The sequence below is a fragment of the Lepidochelys olivacea genome (assembly GCF_965140295.1).
Source record: "Lepidochelys olivacea isolate rLepOli2 genome assembly, chromosome: 3".
NCBI classification, from domain to species: Eukaryota; Metazoa; Chordata; order Testudines; family Cheloniidae; genus Lepidochelys; species Lepidochelys olivacea.
The window spans coordinates 103,710,709-103,732,078 of NC_140413.1; the positions used below are offsets into that span (position 1 = coordinate 103,710,709).

General features: G+C 44.8%; 1 protein-coding gene and 1 long non-coding RNA gene across 2 annotated transcripts in view; one reads left to right on the forward strand and one right to left on the reverse strand.

The window, feature by feature from the left end:
- On the forward strand, positions 1-18,091 carry LOC311517742. The gene is made up of 3 exons (XR_014710783.1): positions 1-86; positions 17,194-17,362; positions 18,007-18,091. It is a non-coding gene; the product is annotated as an uncharacterized lncRNA (long non-coding RNA).
- The window catches only part of ALDH8A1 (aldehyde dehydrogenase 8 family member A1), a 17,013-nt gene continuing 13,689 nt past the window's right edge, over positions 18,047-21,370 (reverse strand). The window contains exons 6-7 of the mRNA XM_084622853.1: positions 20,340-20,501; positions 18,047-18,786 (exon numbers count right to left, since the gene is read on the reverse strand). Of these exons, the coding sequence (XP_084478979.1) occupies positions 18,334-18,786; positions 20,340-20,501 (615 nt within the window). The 3' untranslated portion in view covers positions 18,047-18,333. The remainder of the gene's footprint in view (positions 18,787-20,339; positions 20,502-21,370) is intronic.

Genomic DNA, 21,370 nt, shown 5'->3' on the forward strand with positions numbered 1-21,370 from the left:
GCTGTGACGGGGGAGAGACCCCGCTCCTTCCCAGCTCGGAGGCTTCCACAGCGGGGGAGGGAGGGCACATCCATCACATTCGAAAGGTAAGACTGCTGGTACTAAAATATGAGTTGTATGCTTTTATTTGTAGAACAAAAAAAAAGTTAATAATTATTAATTTTTTTATATATAGTGCTTTTATCCAAAGCGCTTTACAATAGTTAGTTAACGGTACAAACAACATTTGGAAAGATCATTAAGTGGTCCGCCGAGACCCTCAGCAATTTTCAAGTGGTTTGCAAAAAAAAAAAAAGTTTGAGAACCACTGGTCTAGGTTGAGCCCGAGTCTCTAATTTGGCTGGCAGGTGGGAGCTGAAGAGGACACAGCAGCAGAGTACTCCATGCCATCAAGCAAGGGAGTCTCCCATTGCACAAGTTTTGACTAGCTATAAAAAATTTCAAAAGCTTTGGTTTGTATGGTATCTGAATTGTCTCCAAACCATCTAAACCTCTTGGGAACATAAGACTGGACCAGTTGCCTCATAGGTCCCTTCTGCATCCAGTGGGGCCAAAAATACTACAAAACCAGCTTTCCTTGTGAGATTTGGGCACTTTGAGTGTGAGAGTTTGGGGGGAAGGGCAAAATGGAAAAGAATTTGATGGGGAAAGAAACCAACAACAACTTTTGGAACATCAAAAGCAAATTATCTGGGTTCAAGGAATGGGTGAAGTTTCAGGTAGGTTCTTATTTTACCTAAATTGTGTTCCTCCATCTTATGTATTATATACTGAACCTTATTGCCTGACAGAGACATGACATTGATAGGTTATGAGATGGAGGCTTGTTCATCCTTCCTATCCTGAGAGAAGCTGTAGCATTTAAAGAGAAGTTATCGGAAATTCAACAGTAGGGAAAAATTTGTCTTTACAGAGGAGTATGGGCAAGCCTCAAAAGTTATGCTTCACAGGCCTTGGATTTCCTGGTCCAAACTGAGAAGGTCCCACAGTGGAAGTAAGCCTCAAAGATGAATTATATTGGACTTTGCTGAGATCTTGGGCTTCATTTATTTAATCACAAAAATAATCAGCTTGTCATGGAAATATCAGGTTTATCTCAGCCGTCCCTTTCTTAAAATTTAGATTTTTACAAACTGCATTAGTTGTCAGAGTTCATGAAGACATTGTTTTGTGGTTAGAAAACTCCTAACACACCTCATAATCTGAACACTCCTTCCCAATTATTCCCAGTGATGTTTGTACATATCAAGATGTGTGCTCACTGTAAGTTATAGCTAAAAGCACACACTATGCTGGAGTTATTTTACTGGTGAAATTCTTTGTGAATGCAGGTGAGCGGAGCCACAGAAAGGCCTTAAAGCATAGACCAAGGCAAACTGTGTGTTTAGTAAATTATGTATGTAACCCTTCTGCCAGGTGGAGTTGGCAGCAACCGGGCTGGGCTCAATACCTAGAGGTTCCTTTTCAACAATACAACACAGAACCAAGCCCCCACTCAGTAACCTAAGAAAATTACACACCACCCCCTGGGTGCCTCTAGAGGCAAAACTTCCTCTCTCACAAGCACAGAGTCTGAGTGTAGAAAAGAAACTTTTAATGAAAGGAGGGAAGTAACCTGGCATTAATTTGGGAAAACACCGCAAGCAGGTTTGATAAACATAAAACCATTAGCCAAGTACATTGGGCAGTGTCTTTTTTGCCTCAGGTTCTTGAATCCAACAATCAAAAGTTCCTTTAATATGAACCCTTCTTTTTACCTCCACCACACCCCACTCACAGTTATTGGCGTTGGTCAGTGAAGATCCAGAGTTCAGAGGTGCATCTGCATGAGTTCACCTCCCACTCTGGCAGGGAGGGAGGGGGAAAAGCACCTTACTCGCTCCACCATCCGGGTGCTTCCTCTGGTACCACCCCACCCACCACGCCACTCCACCAGCCGCCACTCTGCTGTCTACCCTGCCAGCCACGCTCCACGCCACTCTGCCATCCTGCACCGATGCACACCATCGCCTTTGGATGTCACCTGTTTCTTTACTGTGACCTCTGCATGTGTCCCCACCCGCTCTTGCTCTTCACTGGCAACCAACTCCCCTACTTAGTGAGTTCAGTTGAGGGTGACCCCCCTCTGTCAAGACCAGCTAATTACAGTTCTGCTACCCTTTACTCATACAGTAAGGAGAACAACGTTTAATGACCCCTGCATTCAATACTAAAGTGATTTGTAACCCAACACCAGCCAAAGTTGATCACTTTGACAATGCAGCTCTATCTGCTCATACCTAGGCAGAGTGGGTGTGTTCATGTAAACACAGTCTGGTCCTGAAGCCTTTTCCCCTCCCCAGCTCATCACTAGCTGTCTGGAGAGAGCTCATTCAGACACTGCTTACATTTAGAAGCAGCGGGGGAAATTCATTCCTAGACTAAGTTATTAAAAGTGTAGAGCCAGGGACAGGAGTGGCAGGAGCACCCTAAAAGTGTGAGGGGGGAGTGGACAGAGGCACCCGAACTATGCCCTGCCCCTCCATGCTGCCCCTTCTCTCTGAGGCCCCCCCTTGCGTCGCCCATTCTCCCTGAACCCTGTACTCAAGCCACCTCTTTCCCCAAGACCCCGCCTCTGGCTCCCTCCTCTCCGCCCCTTGCCGCAATGTCGCTCGCCCTTAGGGCTGGTAAAAAGTGATGGGACCATGGGCCCCTGGCCAGGGAACAGGTCAGTGCTGCAGATACACACCCTTCTGTCCTGCTTTATATTTAGAACCTAATAAAGAATTTTTTTAAAAAAGGCAAATTATACAACCACGCAGTTTTAGGGAAACAAATGGGCCATTCAACGGAAGATATAAATAATCACTTTATAACACAATTAAACTCTTCATCCGGTGGCTACAATGTAAACTGCTGTTCTGAGTCCGGTGTAACCACTGTCTCTAGTTTATTAATCTCTTTTCCACAGCAGTGGATTCTTTTTGGGAATTAGGCCAGCTGCCTTGATAGTCATGTTTTCCCATCAGCTGAGATCAGTCACCCATACTCCTCACCCTTGATCCAAGCCCTGTTCTGACCTGTCGCTGAGATTCTCCAGCAGAGATACTGAAACCACTTGCAGGAAGCACCTCCTAACCCACTATTCATGGATTGAGCAGGACAGAGGAATCAGAGACCATGTGGTAGAAAAAAGCCTGATCTTCCTTTCTCCTGATGATTAAGCCACTTTCCCCCAGACTTTATCAGTTCAAAAACTTTATACACTAAGAGTTTATTCTGCTTCCTCCCCCACACACCCATACCCATTTTATATCTGAGTATGGGAGAAATGTATGTATATAGACAGCAGTGTACCTCCCTTTACATCAGGGGTGGGCAAACTTTTTGGCCCAAGGGCCTCATCTGGGTATGGAAATTGTATGGCGGGCCATGAATGTTCACAAAATTGGGGTTGGGGTGCAGGAGGGGGTGAGAACTCTGGTGGGGAATGTGGGCTCCGGAGTGGGGCCAGAAATGAGGAGTTCAGGGCACGGGAGGAGGTTCTGGGGCGGGGGAGAGTGGGGTGAGGGGTCCAAATGGGGGCATGGGCTCTGGGGTGGATCTGGGGATGAGGAGTCTGGGTTGGAGGGGGATCAGGGCTGGGGAAGGGGAGGTTGGGGTGCAGGAGGGTGCTCTGGGCTGGGATCGAGGGGTTCAGAGGGTGGTCAGGGCTGGGGCAGGGGGTTGGGGCATGGGGGCAGGCTCCAGATGGTGCTTACTGCAAACATGTCCCCTCTCCAGCTCCTAAGCGGAGGCATGGCCAGGTGGCTCTGCACGCTGCCCCATCCACAGGCACTGCCCCTGCAGCTCCCACTGGAGCACCTGAGGGGGCCATTGGAGTGTGTAGGAGCTGGAGCGAGGCCATGACACAGCTTCTGGGAGTCACGTGGAGTGGCCCCCGACCCTGCTCCCCAGCTGTAGTGCCAGAGCGGGGCAAGACTCAGATCCTGCTTCCCAGCAGGAGCTCGAGGAACGGTTTAGAATGGCTGGTGGGCCAGATCTGGCCCGTAGTTTGTCCACCCCTGCTTTACATTTTCCTCTTGGTAGGAGGGGAGCTCTCCTAAAGACACTGGGTCAGATCATGGTGCCCTTCCTCTCAGTGTCACTGGCTCAAATCAGTAAAGGCAGAATGTTTGTACTATTTGATGACTTTTGACTGCTAGTCTGAACTGAGCTGATGAGCTCCTCACCACTGGCACTTTTGCTGGTAGTCTGCTGGGTATTGAGACTGACCTACTTTCCTTCAGCCCAAGAGGTGACCCAAACCAGTCAGAACTGTGGCACATTGGCAAACATCATGGGGCTTGCACCGTTCCTGTATACACAGGATAAAGTCAGACTTAGGTCTCCAAGGCTCACAATGCAGCATCACCTTTGCCTTACAAATAGAAAATAAGCCCAACAGGGCCCCCAGGGCAAAGTATATAAGAGGTACAGCATTAAACATATGGCACAGAGTTGTAACTGAAATCACACAGAGCCAGAGAAAGGCCCCTTTGCTAAGTGTAATGTCATGAGGAAAGAGGCTCTGATTCCGCATGCATTTAATTTCAGGAATAGATTAGAACATCTCACAAATTAGCTGTGGCAAAGAGGAGGAGCTCCTCATTCCCTGGCGGTGAGGTGTACCTTACACTGATGGAATGAGAAGGGGCCCCAGTTTGTACTTCATCCACCAGCCCCCCTGGCCACACAGTTTTAGGAGCTTCCAGCCCTTTATAATAGGAACCCATGGTAGGGAGAGAATACGGCCAAAAGCAAAAATAGCAGCACTCCCTTTATCATGTACGGCAGCATGTGTTTCACTTCTACACAATATGGTGACAAAGGTTCATGGATGGGCTGGGAAGCTTCTCCTCACCCAGGCAGCTTTTACAGCACTCATCACTTTGACATTTACCAGAAGCCTGGGGGATGGTTTTTCTTTTCCACATGCTGCAGCCTGACCCTAACCTTGCAGTTCAGGCCTTGGTCTTTATAAAGATTACACTGCAATGGATACATCCTGAGGAAAGGGTGCAGTACGCTTTGTGTGACTGCTGTCCAGAATGCCTGAACGATATTAACCTTCTGCGGGGCTTGTTGCGGGAAAGAGGAAAAGAGAGAGAAAACCAATCCTTTTTGCACCGTCACTGTTATACAATACGCTGCTTGCACAACCTTCTGACTGTCCCTTTATCCTGGTCTCCACCCCACTCAGCTGGAGAGTTGTAGCACTAAAGGGAAAGTTTAGAGCTTTCCCTGCAGAATTAACCAGCACAGGGCTGAACCAGCTATTACAAAACAGCAAGCCAACCAAATCATAAAGGGCCAATTCTCCTCTCAGATCTACACAGTGGATCTCAACTCCAGTACTGCTCTCTCCCCCTGCATGAGCTGAAACTCCTGCTGATGTCAGTGAGACACCCAGGTACGTGGGGCGAACGGAACACCAGACGTGAGGTTTGCTGTGCAGGTTGGAGAGAATTTTGCCCATCAATTTGTGTCCTGTCAGCAGCATTTAACGGTGGATCATGGTCCCTCTACAGAGGCAAACAGTTTCTTAGGCCCCTGAGCCTGCTCCCATAGTAGTCACTGGAAGTTTTGCCTTAACATCAGCAAGCTCAGAGATGAGGCCCACAGGTGCATATGCAAAAGTTTATATAACGAGAAAACAGATTTCATATATGGCACGGCCTAAGACATACAGAGGGCAGCTTCCAGTAGACAAGAGAACACAGCTCCTACTTCCTAGCCCAGAAGGCGGCTTCTTTTGGCTCATGTAGCATTCCTGCTGCCATCCAAGGCATGCAGGGACTAGATGAGATGAGTGCCCCAAAGGCATTCTAATTTCTGGACTTAAACTGAGTGAATATCTGAGTGGTCTAGAAGAAGAAAGAGCAATGCTGTGCTGAAAGAGCATAGAAGTGCTTGGGCCCAGGCTTCAAAGAAAGTACAGAGGTAGCCCTAGCTTGACATCTCTCATGTTTAACAACAACTCACCTCCACCACCCTTCCATGCGCATTCTGCACTAAAGATTTACTCCCCGTCACATACCAAAAAGTCCCCGATGGCTGTTTAATGAAGTGCAACTCTTTCCATAATCCCTTATTCCTTACTCCAAAGTATATTAAGCAGCTCTTCTGTTAATGGTGCAGTGAAATCCACATTGTTGCAGATTTGCAAATGTTTTACTTGCCACACACTCTAATGTGAAGCATTAGTTTTTTTCTTTGTGTGTTCACACACCAGGGCTAGCTCTGATAGCTTTGAAACAGTTTGAAGCCTCTAAGAGCCACAACTGCTTGAGGAACTCTTCTGAAAAATCTCTGTCTGGACCGGATTCTCATCCACACTTTGGCCTCTTTACACCAAGAAGCTTTTACATAGGTGTAAATACGTGGAAGGGCCTGATGTAACTGAGAAACAAGCTTTTCTATTTTAAGACAATGCTGTTTATTTTCTCGCTATGCTTCCTCCACTCCCACTCCTTTTATTACTAAGGAGATTTACATAAAATCAGGAACTTACTTTCTTAAGAACTGATCCACTTCTTCTGTTGAAGACATAAACCTGTGTTCCTGACAAGTGGCTGCAGTGGAGATTATGAAAAGTAATTATGAGTTATTACTGTTATTCCTTAAAGTGCTCACAATAAGTTCAATTCAGTACAAAACTCAAAAGGAGGACATGGCCTGTTCAAGCGGAATCCGAAAAAGAGCTGTACCCTAGCAGTCAGAGCACAGGGTAGGAGCCAGGAGGTGAGATTCTGTTCTGAGCTTCTAAGTGGTACAAGTCAGATCTCTCAGACCAGGGGGAAGCAGAGCTGAAGTTACTTTAAACTGCCTTTGCACCCTCCAAATTCTGGGATGCTCCAGGGGACAGTGTAGTCCCCAGTGTAATGTGAACAGGCCTAGGGGCATTAGTTATAGCAGCCTGTCCCCATGTGACTTTGAGCAGGAGTGCTGTCTGGAATCTCCATAGTAACACAAACTACAGCTCCCGTCCAACTCTTAGCCCCACACTGGCACATCCCCTTATGCCAGGATTTATGAAGAATTAGAAGGCATCCACAAACTGTCTACCTCAGTTCCTGCATCAAGGGACTTTTCTGGCAGCAGGATGCAGAGCTTCAAGAGCCCCTATATGCCAGTCTGTCCCTTTTATCCAACCAATAGGTGGCAGAGCAGGCATGAGAATTTCAAACAAGAACTTTCTAGCCCAGATGCTGACCCTAATTTCTTCTGTGGGGTCGTTCAAGTGGCTTCGGCTATGACTCCATGAGAGGATGAGCATCCTCAACTCCTTTTGAAGTAAACACCTTGCAGGTATTAGATTAAATTTGCTACACGAGTTTCTCCAGCAGTAAAATGAAAAAAATCCTTCCTACTTCACAGATGTGCTGTGAGGCTTAATTAGCTAATGGTGATACAGTGCTTTGAAGACGGAAAGTGCTCGGGATTATTAATAGCAGAGGCCAAACAAAAACCCTTCTTTTATGCAAATCTTTCTGGCATAAAAAAGAAAGACCACAGTCACACAGGAAATATATATCAGCAGAATTTATTTGACAAAGTTTCCTGCAGGGCCCCAGAGGTTCTTTAAAAGCTGGTGTTTGCTGGCAATATCTTTAGCAGAGGACTGGTTTCACACCACATATGATTTGAGGGAACACTTGATGTGGACATTAGATTAATTACTGCTGTATTGCTATGAAATTTCCTTAGAAATTAGGGGTCTGCACATTTGGTTCCTTACAAATGTCAGGGATTCCAGAGCCCTGCAGAGAAGTCAACTCAGAAAATCCGGTAGTCCCTTCTGATCTTAAATTCTATGACCCTCCTTCAAAACTTTCCTCAAAACTCTCCTTTGCTGTGAGGCTTACAAAAAATGGACTCTTGTTTGAGCGTTCTTATAACCATGTTGGTCCCAGGATATGAGCAAGACAAGGTGGGGCAGGTAATATCTTATATTGGACCAACTTTTGCTGGTGAAAGAGGCAAAAAAAGCTATTTCCTTGTCTCTCTCAAACACCCAACTTGTCTCTCTAAAAAGCTTGACGATAGTTAGGTTGCTAGTGTGCTGAGGCCACTCCTATGAAGCTGACCTATATTGTCTCATTGTTTCCTTGAACTCCCCCATTTGTCTGTATGTGTCCATCTGTTGTCTCTTGTGCTATACTTAGATTGTCAGCTCTTTGGATCAGGGCCATCTTTTTGATCTGTGTTTGTACAATGGGGCCCTGGTCCGTGACTAAGACTCCTAAGTACTATAGTAATACAAATAATAAGTACTAATAGTTCTCTGTCTAAACTACATGCCCACCTCAGTCAAGAATGCTCTTTTCCAGGAGTAGTGAATAGTTCAGCAGAGAATTCACAGTATTGGCTAACACTAGTCAGAAATGGTTGCAAAACAATGCTGACAAGTACATCCAAGTGTGTGATAGCATAGGTAAAATATGAATAGCTAGGGGGAAGAACGAGAAAATGTATATGTTATCAGGCCAAAGAGCAGTTTCTTGCTCTGTCCAGAAAACTCAGACTGTGCTCCTGGACAGAATGTTCACTCCCTGTTGCCAAAATGCTATAAACTGTAATATTTTAGCAAAACCTCAGAAACGGTGTGGTTGGAATACACATTTTCCACGTGTGAAGGTTATCTGAATAAGTGAATGTGTCTTGGACCAAGAGAAAGAGCAAAGTAAGCCTATCATTCAATTGTCTTATGGAAAGCAAACAAAGCAACAGGTTTATAGCCGGAGCACACTCATTTCACTATTCCACTGAATATTCAAGACACATTTTATTATTTTTTGCCCATCTCTAGCCCCAACTGTGAAAGTAACATTGAATAGATATGGGAAGGAAGAGAGAGATGGGTCCCATCATAGAAGTCTAGAAAAAAGACATGGGTCAGATTCTTAGTTGATCAAATGTAGCTCACCCAGTTTACACAAGCTGAGAATCTGGCTCCATATTTTTATATTCTTGAGTTCCTCTAGCAACTGAACTTAATAATAAATATCTTCTTCGTTTGAGTTATTTAACATTTACATTATGGTAGTGCCTGGAAGCCAATCAAGTTGGCACTCCATTGTGCTAAGCCTTGTGCAAACATCTAGCTCTATGACAGGTTTCAGAGTAGCAGCCATGTTAGTCTGTATTCGCAAAAAGAAAAGGAGGACTTGTGGCACCTGAGAGACTAACCAATTTATCTGAGCATAAGCTTTTGTGAGCTACAGCTCACTTCATCGGATGCATTCAGTGGAAAATACAGTGGGGAGATTTATATACATAGAGAACGTGAAACAATGGGTGTTACCATACACACTCTAACCATAGTGATCACTTAAGGTGAGCTATTACCAGCAGGAAAGCGAGGGTGGGGGGGAACCTTTTGTAGTGATAATCAAGGTGGGCCATTTCCAGCAGTTGACAAGAACATCTGAGGAACAGCGGGGCGGGGCGGGGGGGAAGAATAAACATGGGGAAATAGTTTTACTTTGTGTAATGACCCATCCACTCCCAGTCTCTATTCAACCCTAAGTTAATTGTATCCAGTTTGCAAATTAATTCCAATTCAGCAGTCTCTCGTTGGAGTCTGTTTTTGAAGATTTTTTGTTGAAGAATTGCAACTTTTAGGTCTGTAATCAAGTGACCAGAGAGATTGAAGTGTTCTCCAACTGGTTTTTGAATGTTATAATTCTTGACATCTGATTTGTGTCCATTTATTCTTTTACGTAGAGACTGTCCAGTTTGACCAATGTACATGGCAGAGGGGCATTGCTGGCACATGATGGCATATATCACATTGGTAGATGTGCAGGTGAACGAGCCTCTGATAGTGTGGCTGATGTGATTAGGCCCTATGATGGTGTCCCCTGAATAGATACGTGGACACAGTTGGCAATGGGTTTTGTTGCAAGGATAGGTTCCTGGGTTAGTGGTTCTGTTGTGTGGTGTGTGGTTGCTGGTGAGTATTTGCTTCAGGTTGGGGGGCTGTCTGTAGGCAAGGACTGGCCTGTCTCCCAAGAGCTGTAAGAGTGATGGGTCATCCTTCAGGATAGGTTGTAGATCCTTGATGATGCCCTGGAGAGGTTTTAGTTGGGGGCTGAAGGTGATGGCTAGTGGCGTTCTGTTATTTTCTTTGTTGGGCCTGTCCTGTAGTAGGTGACTTCTGGGTACTCTTCTGGCTCTGTCAATCTGTTTCTTCACTTCAGCAGGTGGGTACTGTAGTTGTAAGAAAGCTTGATAGAGATCTTGTAGGTGTTTGTCTCTGTCTGAGGGGTTGGAGCAAATGCGGTTGTATCGTAGAGCTTGGCTGTAGACAATGGATTGTGTGATCTGGTCTGGATGAAAGCTGGAGGTATGTAGGTAGGAATAGCGGACAGTAGGTTTCCGGCATAGGGTGGTGTTTACATGACCATCGCTTATTAGCACTGTAGTGTCCAGGAAGCTCTATGTAGCTCAAAAGCTTGTTTCTCTCACCAACAGAATCTGGTCCAATAAAAGATATTGCCTTGCCCAGCTAGTCTCTCTAATATCCTGGGCCCAACACAGTTACAACAGTGCAAACATGAATAAAACCAACATTCCCATTTGAAGCTTTGTTTTGTTTTGGTTTTCAATTAGCAGAGAGAAACCAGATTAGGGAGAGCATCAGCAAAGGGGAAAGAGTCAGGTCTTTAAATTTCTCATTGCAGACATATAGATTAATGCCTCAGTTTACCCACCTATAATTAATATCTTGATCCAAAGGTTTATGTAATTGTTGGTAAAATCTTTTGGGCTACTTGGAAGAAGGTATTGTCTATGCGGTTATTACGTTTCTATGATCCAGGTTTTGGAGAAGGTGCTCCCCTTACTACAGCATTACGACACAGGATTTTAATTTTTTTTAATGGAAAGGAGGAGTTAGGTGAACATTGCCCCAGGGAAGGAAATGGCCTGCAACCATCCCCAGAGTCAACTAATTTAGAAAAAACACGCTCTTCTTTATGGTCACAAAATCCTTTTTGATTCAGAGCAGGCTTTTGTGCATGTCATTACTGTAGTACGCCCAAGTGCCATCCCATGCAATATGACTCAGAGCCACAGAGATGCCCAAAGATACACTTGACCCTCTGGGATAGCAGACTCTTCCCACCATGCATGCAAAGAGGGAAAGCTGTCAGCTCTGAAAAAATGATTCCCACAACAACTGTAGGAATATAATTCTGAGCTACAAAAGAACTCTTTCTGCTCTGAAGTAACCTAGTTCTATTCTGAGAACACTATGCAGCACGGGAAGGACAGTTTCCTAATCAAATTTCCATAGCTACTCTGTGTAGAGTACATAGCACGCTAGCTACAGTCTCTTGTTGGGGGGGGGGTGGAGAGGGGAGGAAGAGCAGAGAGATAGAAATATAGTGATTAAACATGGGCAAAATTATCTAGTCCCAATTATCACATGAAAACAAGGTTATTTTAGCACCCGCTCCTAAATTGAACCCATGATTGATTTTTAGCATTTTCTATCAGCAAATGCTGTGACATTCCTTCCCAAGACAAAAGCATGAATTTTCAGTAGGCAAACAATTAATCCTCTTCAGGCCAAGTGACCGCATACATAGTTTCTTGTCTTCCATTTTAAGAAATCGAGACAATGATTTTTTCACAAATCCAAGAAAATGTTATTTTTTCCACCAGCAAGAGGGATTTTTGCCTAGCTCTTGTACTGATGCAGCTAGATCTACAGAAAAAAGAATTCTCTCTGTAATATTGAGTAAATCCTTGCTTTAACTGGTGCTGCTCCCAAAGGAGGAGGAAAATGAATGATTAAAATGGTGGTTTTGTCTTTTCTCTATTAACTTGGAAGAAGTTAACTTGTCTTTTCTCTATTAACTTGGAAGAAGTTAACTCAGCCACTCAGAATTAACTGGACATGTTTAGTACTTCCTGAATATATATGTCTCCTTAGGTCTCCGAGATAAATGGTCTATAATTACCTAGAACTTCTGTATGCTTCTCTGGAATCTGCCATTAGCATTAATTGAGAGTCCCACATGTACAAGTATTGAGAGACTCACCTAGTTCTGGTACTGAGCACCTCACAACCTTTAATGTATTCGTCTTCACAACCACCCCTGTGAGGTAGGGCCGTGATATTATCCTCATTTGACAGATGGGAACTGAGGCACAGAGAGGCTAAGTGACTTGCCCCAGGGTACACAGGAAGTCTGTGGCAGAGCAGGGGACTGAACCAAGGTCTCCTAAGTCACAGGCTAGAACTCTAACCTCTGAACCACACTTTCTTGCCTTACCTTTCACTGAACTCTGAAATCCTGCTTCTTGAGTGCTTGGACTCATCCCGAGATATTTTCTGTAAAGGAGACACCTCAGCAACTGGTGGAAAGGATGTTGGGTCACATCTAAAGAAGGCGATGAAATCTAATTTCCGTTACCTGGACAAAGGGAATATCAATTTCCTTTGTCCGGGTAACAGACATTCGGGGTGGCAGGATAGAGGACAACATGAAAGTTAGATGGCATCTCTGGTGCTCAAATATACCCTAGGATCTTCTGTGGCAGTTCTCCCAAGTAGTAGAAAACATCGATATTTTTGGAAAGGTTGTAAGGAAACGTATCAGTGGAGATTTTAAAATGTTACACTTCCAAACCTGGAACAACTGGGGGAGGGGGGATGACAGGGGAGACAGGGGAAGATTTTTTAACAAAAACACCAACTCCAATACATTTCTATTATGGTAGCAACTGTAGAGTTAAAGATCATTCCATTAAAAAGCTCATTATCAAGTACTTAGTATCAACTTCTTAGAACTGATCTTATCTACTTGACATTTTTCATGGGTTGTCTCTAGCCAGAAAATAATGTTTTGCAAAAGTGGGAGGCCAACTGCACAAGGCATTTGGTGACATGACAGGGGTGGGGCAGGGGGTGGAAGGGAGGAGAGGGGTTAAAAGTCTTTGATTTGATATTTTCAAAAGAGGCTTGGCTTACAAACATCCTTGAACAGATTCTGATACTCTTACTTATACTGAGTCTGACCTTACTCCACAAGTGGTCTCACTGAAATTCTCAATGAGCATGAGTGAAGGGGTTAGAAACTGGCCCCAAATTTGTTGCATTTTTCTTCAGTTAGAACAACTGCCTAAGAGTATTTTTAAGGAAATGCAGCCAATCCCCCTACAGGATAACACCATGAATCCACTAGCCCAGCAAACCCTTTCAAATGCTTAGTTGTGTACCAAGTGAATGACGATCTCAAAGGCAAGGACTGTGGACAGTTGAAACTCTAACTACTATAGCCTTGGTAGGTTTTCAGCAAACACTCACCCATGTCTAGTACAAACTAATTTGTATGTCTCTGGAGGCCAGTCCTGTGGCAGGTATAAGGTCATCTTCGTCCCTCAGGACTCCAGCTCTATACTTCTCTAGTGGAAGAAGAAAGTTTTAGGCCTTGACCTCACAGGTGTGGGGCTTAGCTCTGCATGCAGATGAATTTTAAAGCCTGGCATTGAAAGCCTAGAAATCCACAAACAACCTTAATTCTGACTCCATATCCCTGCCATTGTATTCCAGTACCTACCATTAGACGGGAAATGTCTGTTACGGGAAGGGGTTGTATCCCATTTCCATAATTAGGAGACAAGCAAAAGGACTGGCCTTTGTCAAAGCTGAGAAGACTGTAGGGGCAGGGATGTAACACAATTTGATATTTGTATACACCCTGTTTCCCTTCACACTCCTGCCAACAGTATATACAAGCAAACCTGTTTTTTCAAGCACCATATGACCACTAACACAGCACGTTCAAGTGGCTACAGATCTAAACATGTTAAGAAAAGCCCTGATGAAGAACAAAAAAGCCCTAATTAACCATTGTACAGTATGGTGCATACACAGCTCCACATCTATGTGTAGGAATCATCTCACCCCAGTGAGATAATCTCTGGGTGTTACATAGAACTATACTTATGCCATCTGTAAGGATGAACAGATGGCCAAACTCTTCAGGGCTTACATAAAAGTAATTAAACAAATCCTCATAACATTCACATGATTTCTCTTGCCAGTCAGGGCAGCTTGTAATAAAACTTCCCCACAGGGTTGGAAAACTCAAAGTTACCCAACCCTGACAGCATACCAGAAACCTGGCAGAATGATGCTTCAGGCCTGGTGTTAGCTCACCTTGTCCTTCAGGATATTTTATTAACCACAGCTCAACGCAGGGAGGAAAATCTGGAGTCAGAGCAGCCATTCTATTCTCTGGCAGGCTCAAACAAAGGAAAAGCTCATCCCGAAGAAAATCGTTTGAGTGCATCCACGTAATCTGAATTCAGAGGCAAGATTAATCAATGCATTGTACTTTTCTATAAATTTCTAGACCCTGAACTCGGCCCAGAGGAACTGTGAGAGATCTGTTCGACCTGGAAATGAAGTTCACACGATTTTGTAACTTGGGAGACTTCAGTCTCCATGTAAATAGCACTTGGTTACAGCAGACCAGGCCCCTGTCTGAACTCTCCACTTTATAGGTGATCACCAGACCCGCACACAGCTGCCCATATTGCTAACTGCCATCTGAGGCTGGAGGTGGACAGTAGAGACACAAGAATTCTCCTCATCACAAGGCAAAAAGAAACCAACCACCGTGGTCCATCCTACAAGTCCTGGACCCTGCTGAATTACAAAACACACACATAGGAAACTCTACTCATTCAAGAGGGCAAGGAATAAAAGAATAAGTGAATACTAAAACTACTTCCTGACTACAGCTACAGCACCCCAAACTATGGGAAACGTCCCCGGAGGGTGGTGCAGAGGAACACTGGGGGGGCCACAGTGGGGCCAGGTCAGCCCCCATGGGGGGCAGGGAGGGAGCACCACCCAGTCCCACTCTGTGCCCTGCGCTCTACCCCAATTCCCAGTTGCTGCTCCCCTCCTCCCCAGCCTCAGCCCCCAGCAATGGCTTTGCTCCCTGCCTTGGCTCCGTTCGCAGCCCCAGACCTCCCCCAGCCCCAGCCTCGGCCCTTTTACCCCTCTCTGTGCCCCCCCCCCCACCGGGAGCTGCGGCCCTGCTCCTGGCCCGGGCTCCATGGGTATGGGGCAGGGGAGAGGGACTGTGAAAAGTTTAGGGACCACTGAGCTACACACACATTATCACCGAAGCGCCCTGTCCCAGCCCTCTGCCTGTGGAGACCTCCATTTGTTTAATCAGATCTACAACTAAAAAAAACAAACAACAACAACAACAAACAGAGTGAAAAGGAAGAAAGCTAGAGCTTGTGGAAAATGTGGACCAAAGACAGTATTCATTGTTCTGGTGTGTGATCTCCTCATGCCCAGAGACAAGGGAAATATCATATACACTCAGCCTGCTGGTCCTCCTTAACCTCCCCATGGCATTTGACACCGTTGATTAGCTATTTCCTCCTGTCTTCAAGAAGCTGCAGGAGTGAATGAAGAAGTTCTGAACTAGCTCAGGTTCTCTCTCTCAGAGTGAACCCAGAGGGTCACTTTTGGACAAGTGCTGCACCACTCACATAGTCCTCATCTGAAGATTGCTGCAAGGCTCAGTCGACCTTTCTCCACTCAGTATTTGAGCCTGGAGCTGGTAAGACATTGTGGGCTGAAGGACAAGCAGCACACAGATAACACTCAGATAATTCCTTTACATCACACGTAAACAACATTATTCCCCAGCTTGCTCAATGCTCAGCCAAAATCCACACCTGAAGGAAAAGCAGCTCACCTAAGCTACACCCATGCAAGACTGAGGTGATACTTCAAACTAGCCTTCTGTGTGATGTGCCAGGCCCCACTACTGAGGGCATCTGCTCTCAGATTAAGTGGTTTCACAGCCTTGGAGTACTTGATTCCTCAAAAGAGTTCAGTATACTACCAGCAGACCCCTTTTAATTGTTAATTTTTCTGGTGGCAAGGTCAGCAACAGAAAGGAAAACAAATGAACCAAGTACTCTGCTGCCACCATATGGTCACAAACTGCAAACACAGCAGACAAAGCAGCCCACAGGAATGAAAGGCTTTTCAACCTGAGAAGGGCCAGATCTTTGGCCCATGCTAACTTTGGCCCTGTGCCACCATGAAAGAAATACAAAGGGACCATGAAGTAGCCGATTATACCCGGTGTCTCCATCTCCGAAGGAGGCATACACAGGGACTGGGGCAATTTAGAGCAGCCTTTGGACCCTTTAAATTTTAATAGAAAAAGGATGCAAATCCCAGCATTAGCATAGCCAAGCTACATGCAGTAAAAGCCTCTTTAGAAACCATACATTTCAGAGTGTGCAAAGTAATCCAGCTGTAACACAATGGCAAAAATATCAAACTACTCATGTGGGAACCTCAAAAGGTAAATTATGAATTAGTATTCAAGTCTGAACGGTTCTCCAAACATTACCTGAGTTACTGCTACCAGGTACACCTTGGCCTGCCATCCCAGCTCCTTATCCCTCTTCCCAACAGGCCCTGAAAAAAGATCCTTCTCCTAGTCAACCCTGAATCCTTTCCCTTGTGTTTTCTCTGTTCTGGGCAGAGGAGCAATTATTTGCTACTCCCCCATATGGTCAGTCTCTGGTTACTCAACACCTGTAAGTGTCTAGGGGGAATATCTCCTTCTTCCCCCACAAAAAAATTAGTCCTGAGACTAATTCATGAGAAAATTAGTCAAAATGGCCCTGGAACCTGAAAGACCACCATGCAACTTCAACCGAGTGATAAAATCCAGCTCAAAACATGAAGAATACACCACAAAAAACTGCTCTGATATGTCCACTGGCATTTACTTGGGGTAGGAGAGAAATTGTGCCCAACTTCAACTCCATTTTCACCAATGGGAAAGTTTTGCAAGGTGGGCCATTTTGACAGAAGCCTGAAAATGAAAAATTGGCTAATTTTAAGTCGGTTTTTTTTTTTTTTTTTTTTAACAAATATTTCAAACAGTCCTGCTAAAAGGTGTCACTTCCAGCCTTTATCAATGGGTATATCTGTGACTAGTTCTGCCAGCCAAATTACTTTTAGGAATGTGAAAAATACCAGCATAGGAGCAATCTACATGATGAAAGTTTATAACATCAAAATAACCATTTTAGAAGGACGACAATACAGCTACATACCTTAAAAAAGAGTTATGATGAAAATATGTTTGCTTTATTTGTGCCTTACAGGAATATCCTGGGTCTAGAGCAGAGGTGGGCAAACTATGGCCCCCGGCCCCTCCTCTGCAGCCTCAGATCACCGCGCTGCCAGTGCTCAGGCCCGCCACTCCTGCCGCGCAGCACAGCAGGCTCCAGCCGGGTGGTAGGGGTGCGATCTCCTGCTGCTCTGAGTGGCATGGTAAGGGAGCAAGGCAGTTGGATGGGGTGGAGGTTCGGGGTGTGGCGGTCAGGGGACTGGGAACAGGTCAGCTGCATAGGCATGGGAGTCCCGGGGGGGTCTGTCAGGGGGCGGCGATGTGGATAGGGATCGGGGGGGACAGGAGCAGGGGAGGTTGAATAGGTGGGGTCCTGGGGATCCCTGGAGGGGGTGGTCAGGGGACAAGGAGCAGGGGGGTTGGATGGGTCGGGTGTTCTCAGGGGGGCAGTCAGGGGGCAGGAAGTGGGAGGGGGCGGTAGCCAGGCTGTTTGGGGAGGCACAGCCTTCCCTACCTGGCCCTCCATACAGTTTCACAACCCCGATGTGACAGGCCAAAAAGTTTGCCCACTCCGCTCTAGAGTTTAGCACAACTAAATAGATTAGCAGCACTGCCTTGGGGATTTTAGTGTGAAATTTCATTAGTACTAGTTTGATGATGCAATCAAAGTGCAAACCATATTGTTCATGGGAATTACCCATTTAGAGAGGAAATATGTTTATTCCTACTAGAACATATCATCATCACTTGCTTGTATCTTTGTCACTCAAGGTGATTTGTTGACCACAACCATCATTATTTATCACCCTGTCTCTAATCGGCCTTTTTGGGGGACATGTATTCGCAGTGTTGTTGCGGCGATCCCAAGATATGAGAGAGAGAAGATGTGTGAGGTAATACCTTTTATTGGAACAGCTTGAGAAAGAAATGGTGAATTAACTTTGGAATCCTCAGGATCTCCTTGAGCCCTGCGAATCAGGTTTGTGGCTTGGATATGATACAGAATCTACTTTCTCTGCTGCCAGTTATGCATCTTTAGCTGGTATTTATAAACTAATGGATTTCTATAAAAATTAACTATAAGCAGGCCATGATGTCTTGGCATATCTCAGAGATGCTTGTAAGCACAAATGTCGGTTGTTTATTTTGCCATAAAATACTTAATGGACAAATTTCAGTGTTTTATTGTAATGGTTTTGACCTCAGTGAAAAACTCGTAAGACTCCTTTGCTCCCTCCCTGCCTATCCCTGATGCTTTCATTCCACCAAATGGCAAGTTCAGTTCCCTGACTAGCCAGCAGTTGGTCCACACCAGGCCAGCTTGCAGTCTCTTCGCCACACGATGAACACGCCCCACATTGCTTGACCATATCGTGGCTGCCAGGCCATACTTGACACCATTGGCTCTTTTAATCACTTCCTCTTCCGTATCAAACGGTACCACACATGTCACGGGACCAAAGATCTCTTCTTGCATGCAGCAGGATTCATCCTTGACTTCAGCAATGACTGTAGGCAGCATGAAATAGCCATTCTGATTTCCAGTTGGAAGAGCCAAAGAATCCACTCCTTCTCCACAGAGAATTCTAGCTCCTTCAGCTCGAGCCTTCTTCACATAATTCTTTACCTGAATGGGGGAGGGCAAAAAGTTAATGTGGGAGACTGAAAATGCTGTAAAGTTCATATTTTCAATACGGATAAATCAACAGGGAACCTAGGAGCATTTCCCACTGATCCACGTTGGCATTTTCCCCCTGTCATTGACAGGGTCTCATTCCCTAGGTTTTGCAGCCAAATATATGTAAAAAGAAGTCAGAGCATTTTCCCCTGTAAGTAAACTGTTCCCTTTCTCTCATTAATCTGCTAGCCAAAACATTAATTTGTTCCTTCCTCTAAATACATTTGGAAGGGGTGGAACAATAGTCACATTATTAAAGCACAGAAGACCTGGCTCCTATCCCTTATGTATCATAGACTTCATCTATGACCATGGGCAACACACCACACCTCTCTTTGCCACAGTTTCCCCAGGTGTCACATGGGAGAGATTACATTTTCCTACCATACAAGGAAGCTCACTACATGTTGTCATGGCACTCAGACGCTACAGTGATGAGCACAACAGAAAACACAGTCAATAAACCATTACAATTTATGTGGTTGCTGCTATCATATGCTATCTTGAGCATACAGGTCGTGCTATTGATCTTGTTCCATCTCCAGCTTTGAAACTACTGGGTGCTTTCTCCCACTCTAGGAATTCCACAGATAAATCACCGGGTTTTTTCCACTCCTTTCTTTTAAATGCTCCGTGTGAAAGAAGCCCCGAAAGGTGCCCAGAGAGACTCCCTGAGACTTAAGTCCTCCATGTAGCCAAAGAACAGGTACAGCAGAGGCAGCAACAGTGTAGGGTAATTCACCAATACGTGTCATCACTGACCTGGAGGGCCCAGCACTAGGGCGCAAAGGAAGAGAGCCTATTTGAACCTTCTCTTCTGTGCAAGATTGTCAGCATGTTACCAGCTCATGCCATTTGCATCAGTGGGTTTTATGATATGGACACCTGATCTCCAGCACACTGGCTGAGACCATTATACTCATTTCACATCAACCACCCAGCAGCCACCAGAGGGTGACTACTGTCACTGTCAGCCACTCATGGCCGAAGCGGAATTCCTGGAATTTGTGGACTACAAGTCTCCATGTATATACCATTACCAATTGCCCCAAAGCCACTCAGTATCCCAGAGAAAGTGTGCTTTTGCATTCCTCAGTAGTTGCATTATAAATCGGATATACTGCAATCTAAATGCAACTTGTTTTATGAGGCAAATAGGTCATCGCTATAGGCCCAACACTTAAGTCAATGAAAATGTTGCCTAATTTGGCACTGTAAGATTCATTTAAGTACTTTCACAATAACAGCTTGATCGCTTAGTTTAAAATTATTTGTCCACAGACTTTATTTTTTCTGAGGCAATAATGTGAACCTAGCCCACACACAGCAGACACCTTAATCATCAGACACTTTTTAATGACCATTTATGCGGAAATGACAGTGTGACTGGCATGGTACTAACACAGACGATGACATGGTCCTCACCACAGTCATGTACAAGTCATCTTTTCTGGAGCTTTAAAATGTGACTATAGTTCACACAGGATTTCCTCTGCAGTTACCTTTTCTAAATGCTCTTTACTTATCAGTGCCCCGATACTGGCTGTGGGATCTGAGGGACTCCCAACCTTCCACTTTCTGGCTTCTTCTACAAACCTCTTCAAAAACTCATTATAAATGCTCCTCTGAACAAAGATCCTGCTGGTGCAAAGACAGATTTCACCCTATCAAACATGAGGAGAGAAACAAAGATACTGTCAATTAATTGCAATATTGTTACTGCTGAGTGCCCAGAAATGTGCTAGGCCCCTCACAAAACACGTAGAGATAGTCCCTACCCCACAAAGAGCACAAACTAAATTTAAAGACACTCAAAATTGAGAGTCCTAAACAGACTGGAGGGGAGAAAGAAGAAACGGGGACAATAATAAAATCACACGGTCACTCAATAAGGGATGTAGACATCTTGACTGTTGAGTTTATTATTAAGTCTTGGTTATTTATCTTCCCCATCACTTCTCACAGAAACATTACTTTCCATGTCTGAATGATCATTACCCTGACATCCTGGAAATGCTTTTTTTCTTTTCCTGACTTGCCAAGTTATCTTCGTACCCACTGAAATAATTTTCATAGGCTTGCTAATCATTGCTGAAGATGTTGACAAAGAATGGGAGCATCTAGTAGTTGAATCAGGTAATTGGAATTCCTAGGGGTTTATACCTATCTGTTGTATAGACTAATTTGATTCTGGGGAAGCCACCTGACCTCTCAGTTGTTCCCTTCTAGATAAATAACTTACCTACTTTCTAGGGGGATAAGTAACTCATTTCCTATAGGTTTCAGAGTAACAGCCGTGTTAGTCTGTATTCACAAAAAGAAAAGGAGTACTTGTGGCACCTTAGAGATTAACCAGTTTATTTGAGCATGAGCTTTCGTGAGCTACAGCTCACTTCATCGGATGCACCAATGAAGTGAGCTGTAGCTCACGAAAGCTTATGCTCAAATAAATTGGTTAGTCTCTAAGGTGCCACAAGTACTCCTTTTCATTTCCTATAATATCAAATTATTTACTATCATTGTTTCTCTGCTG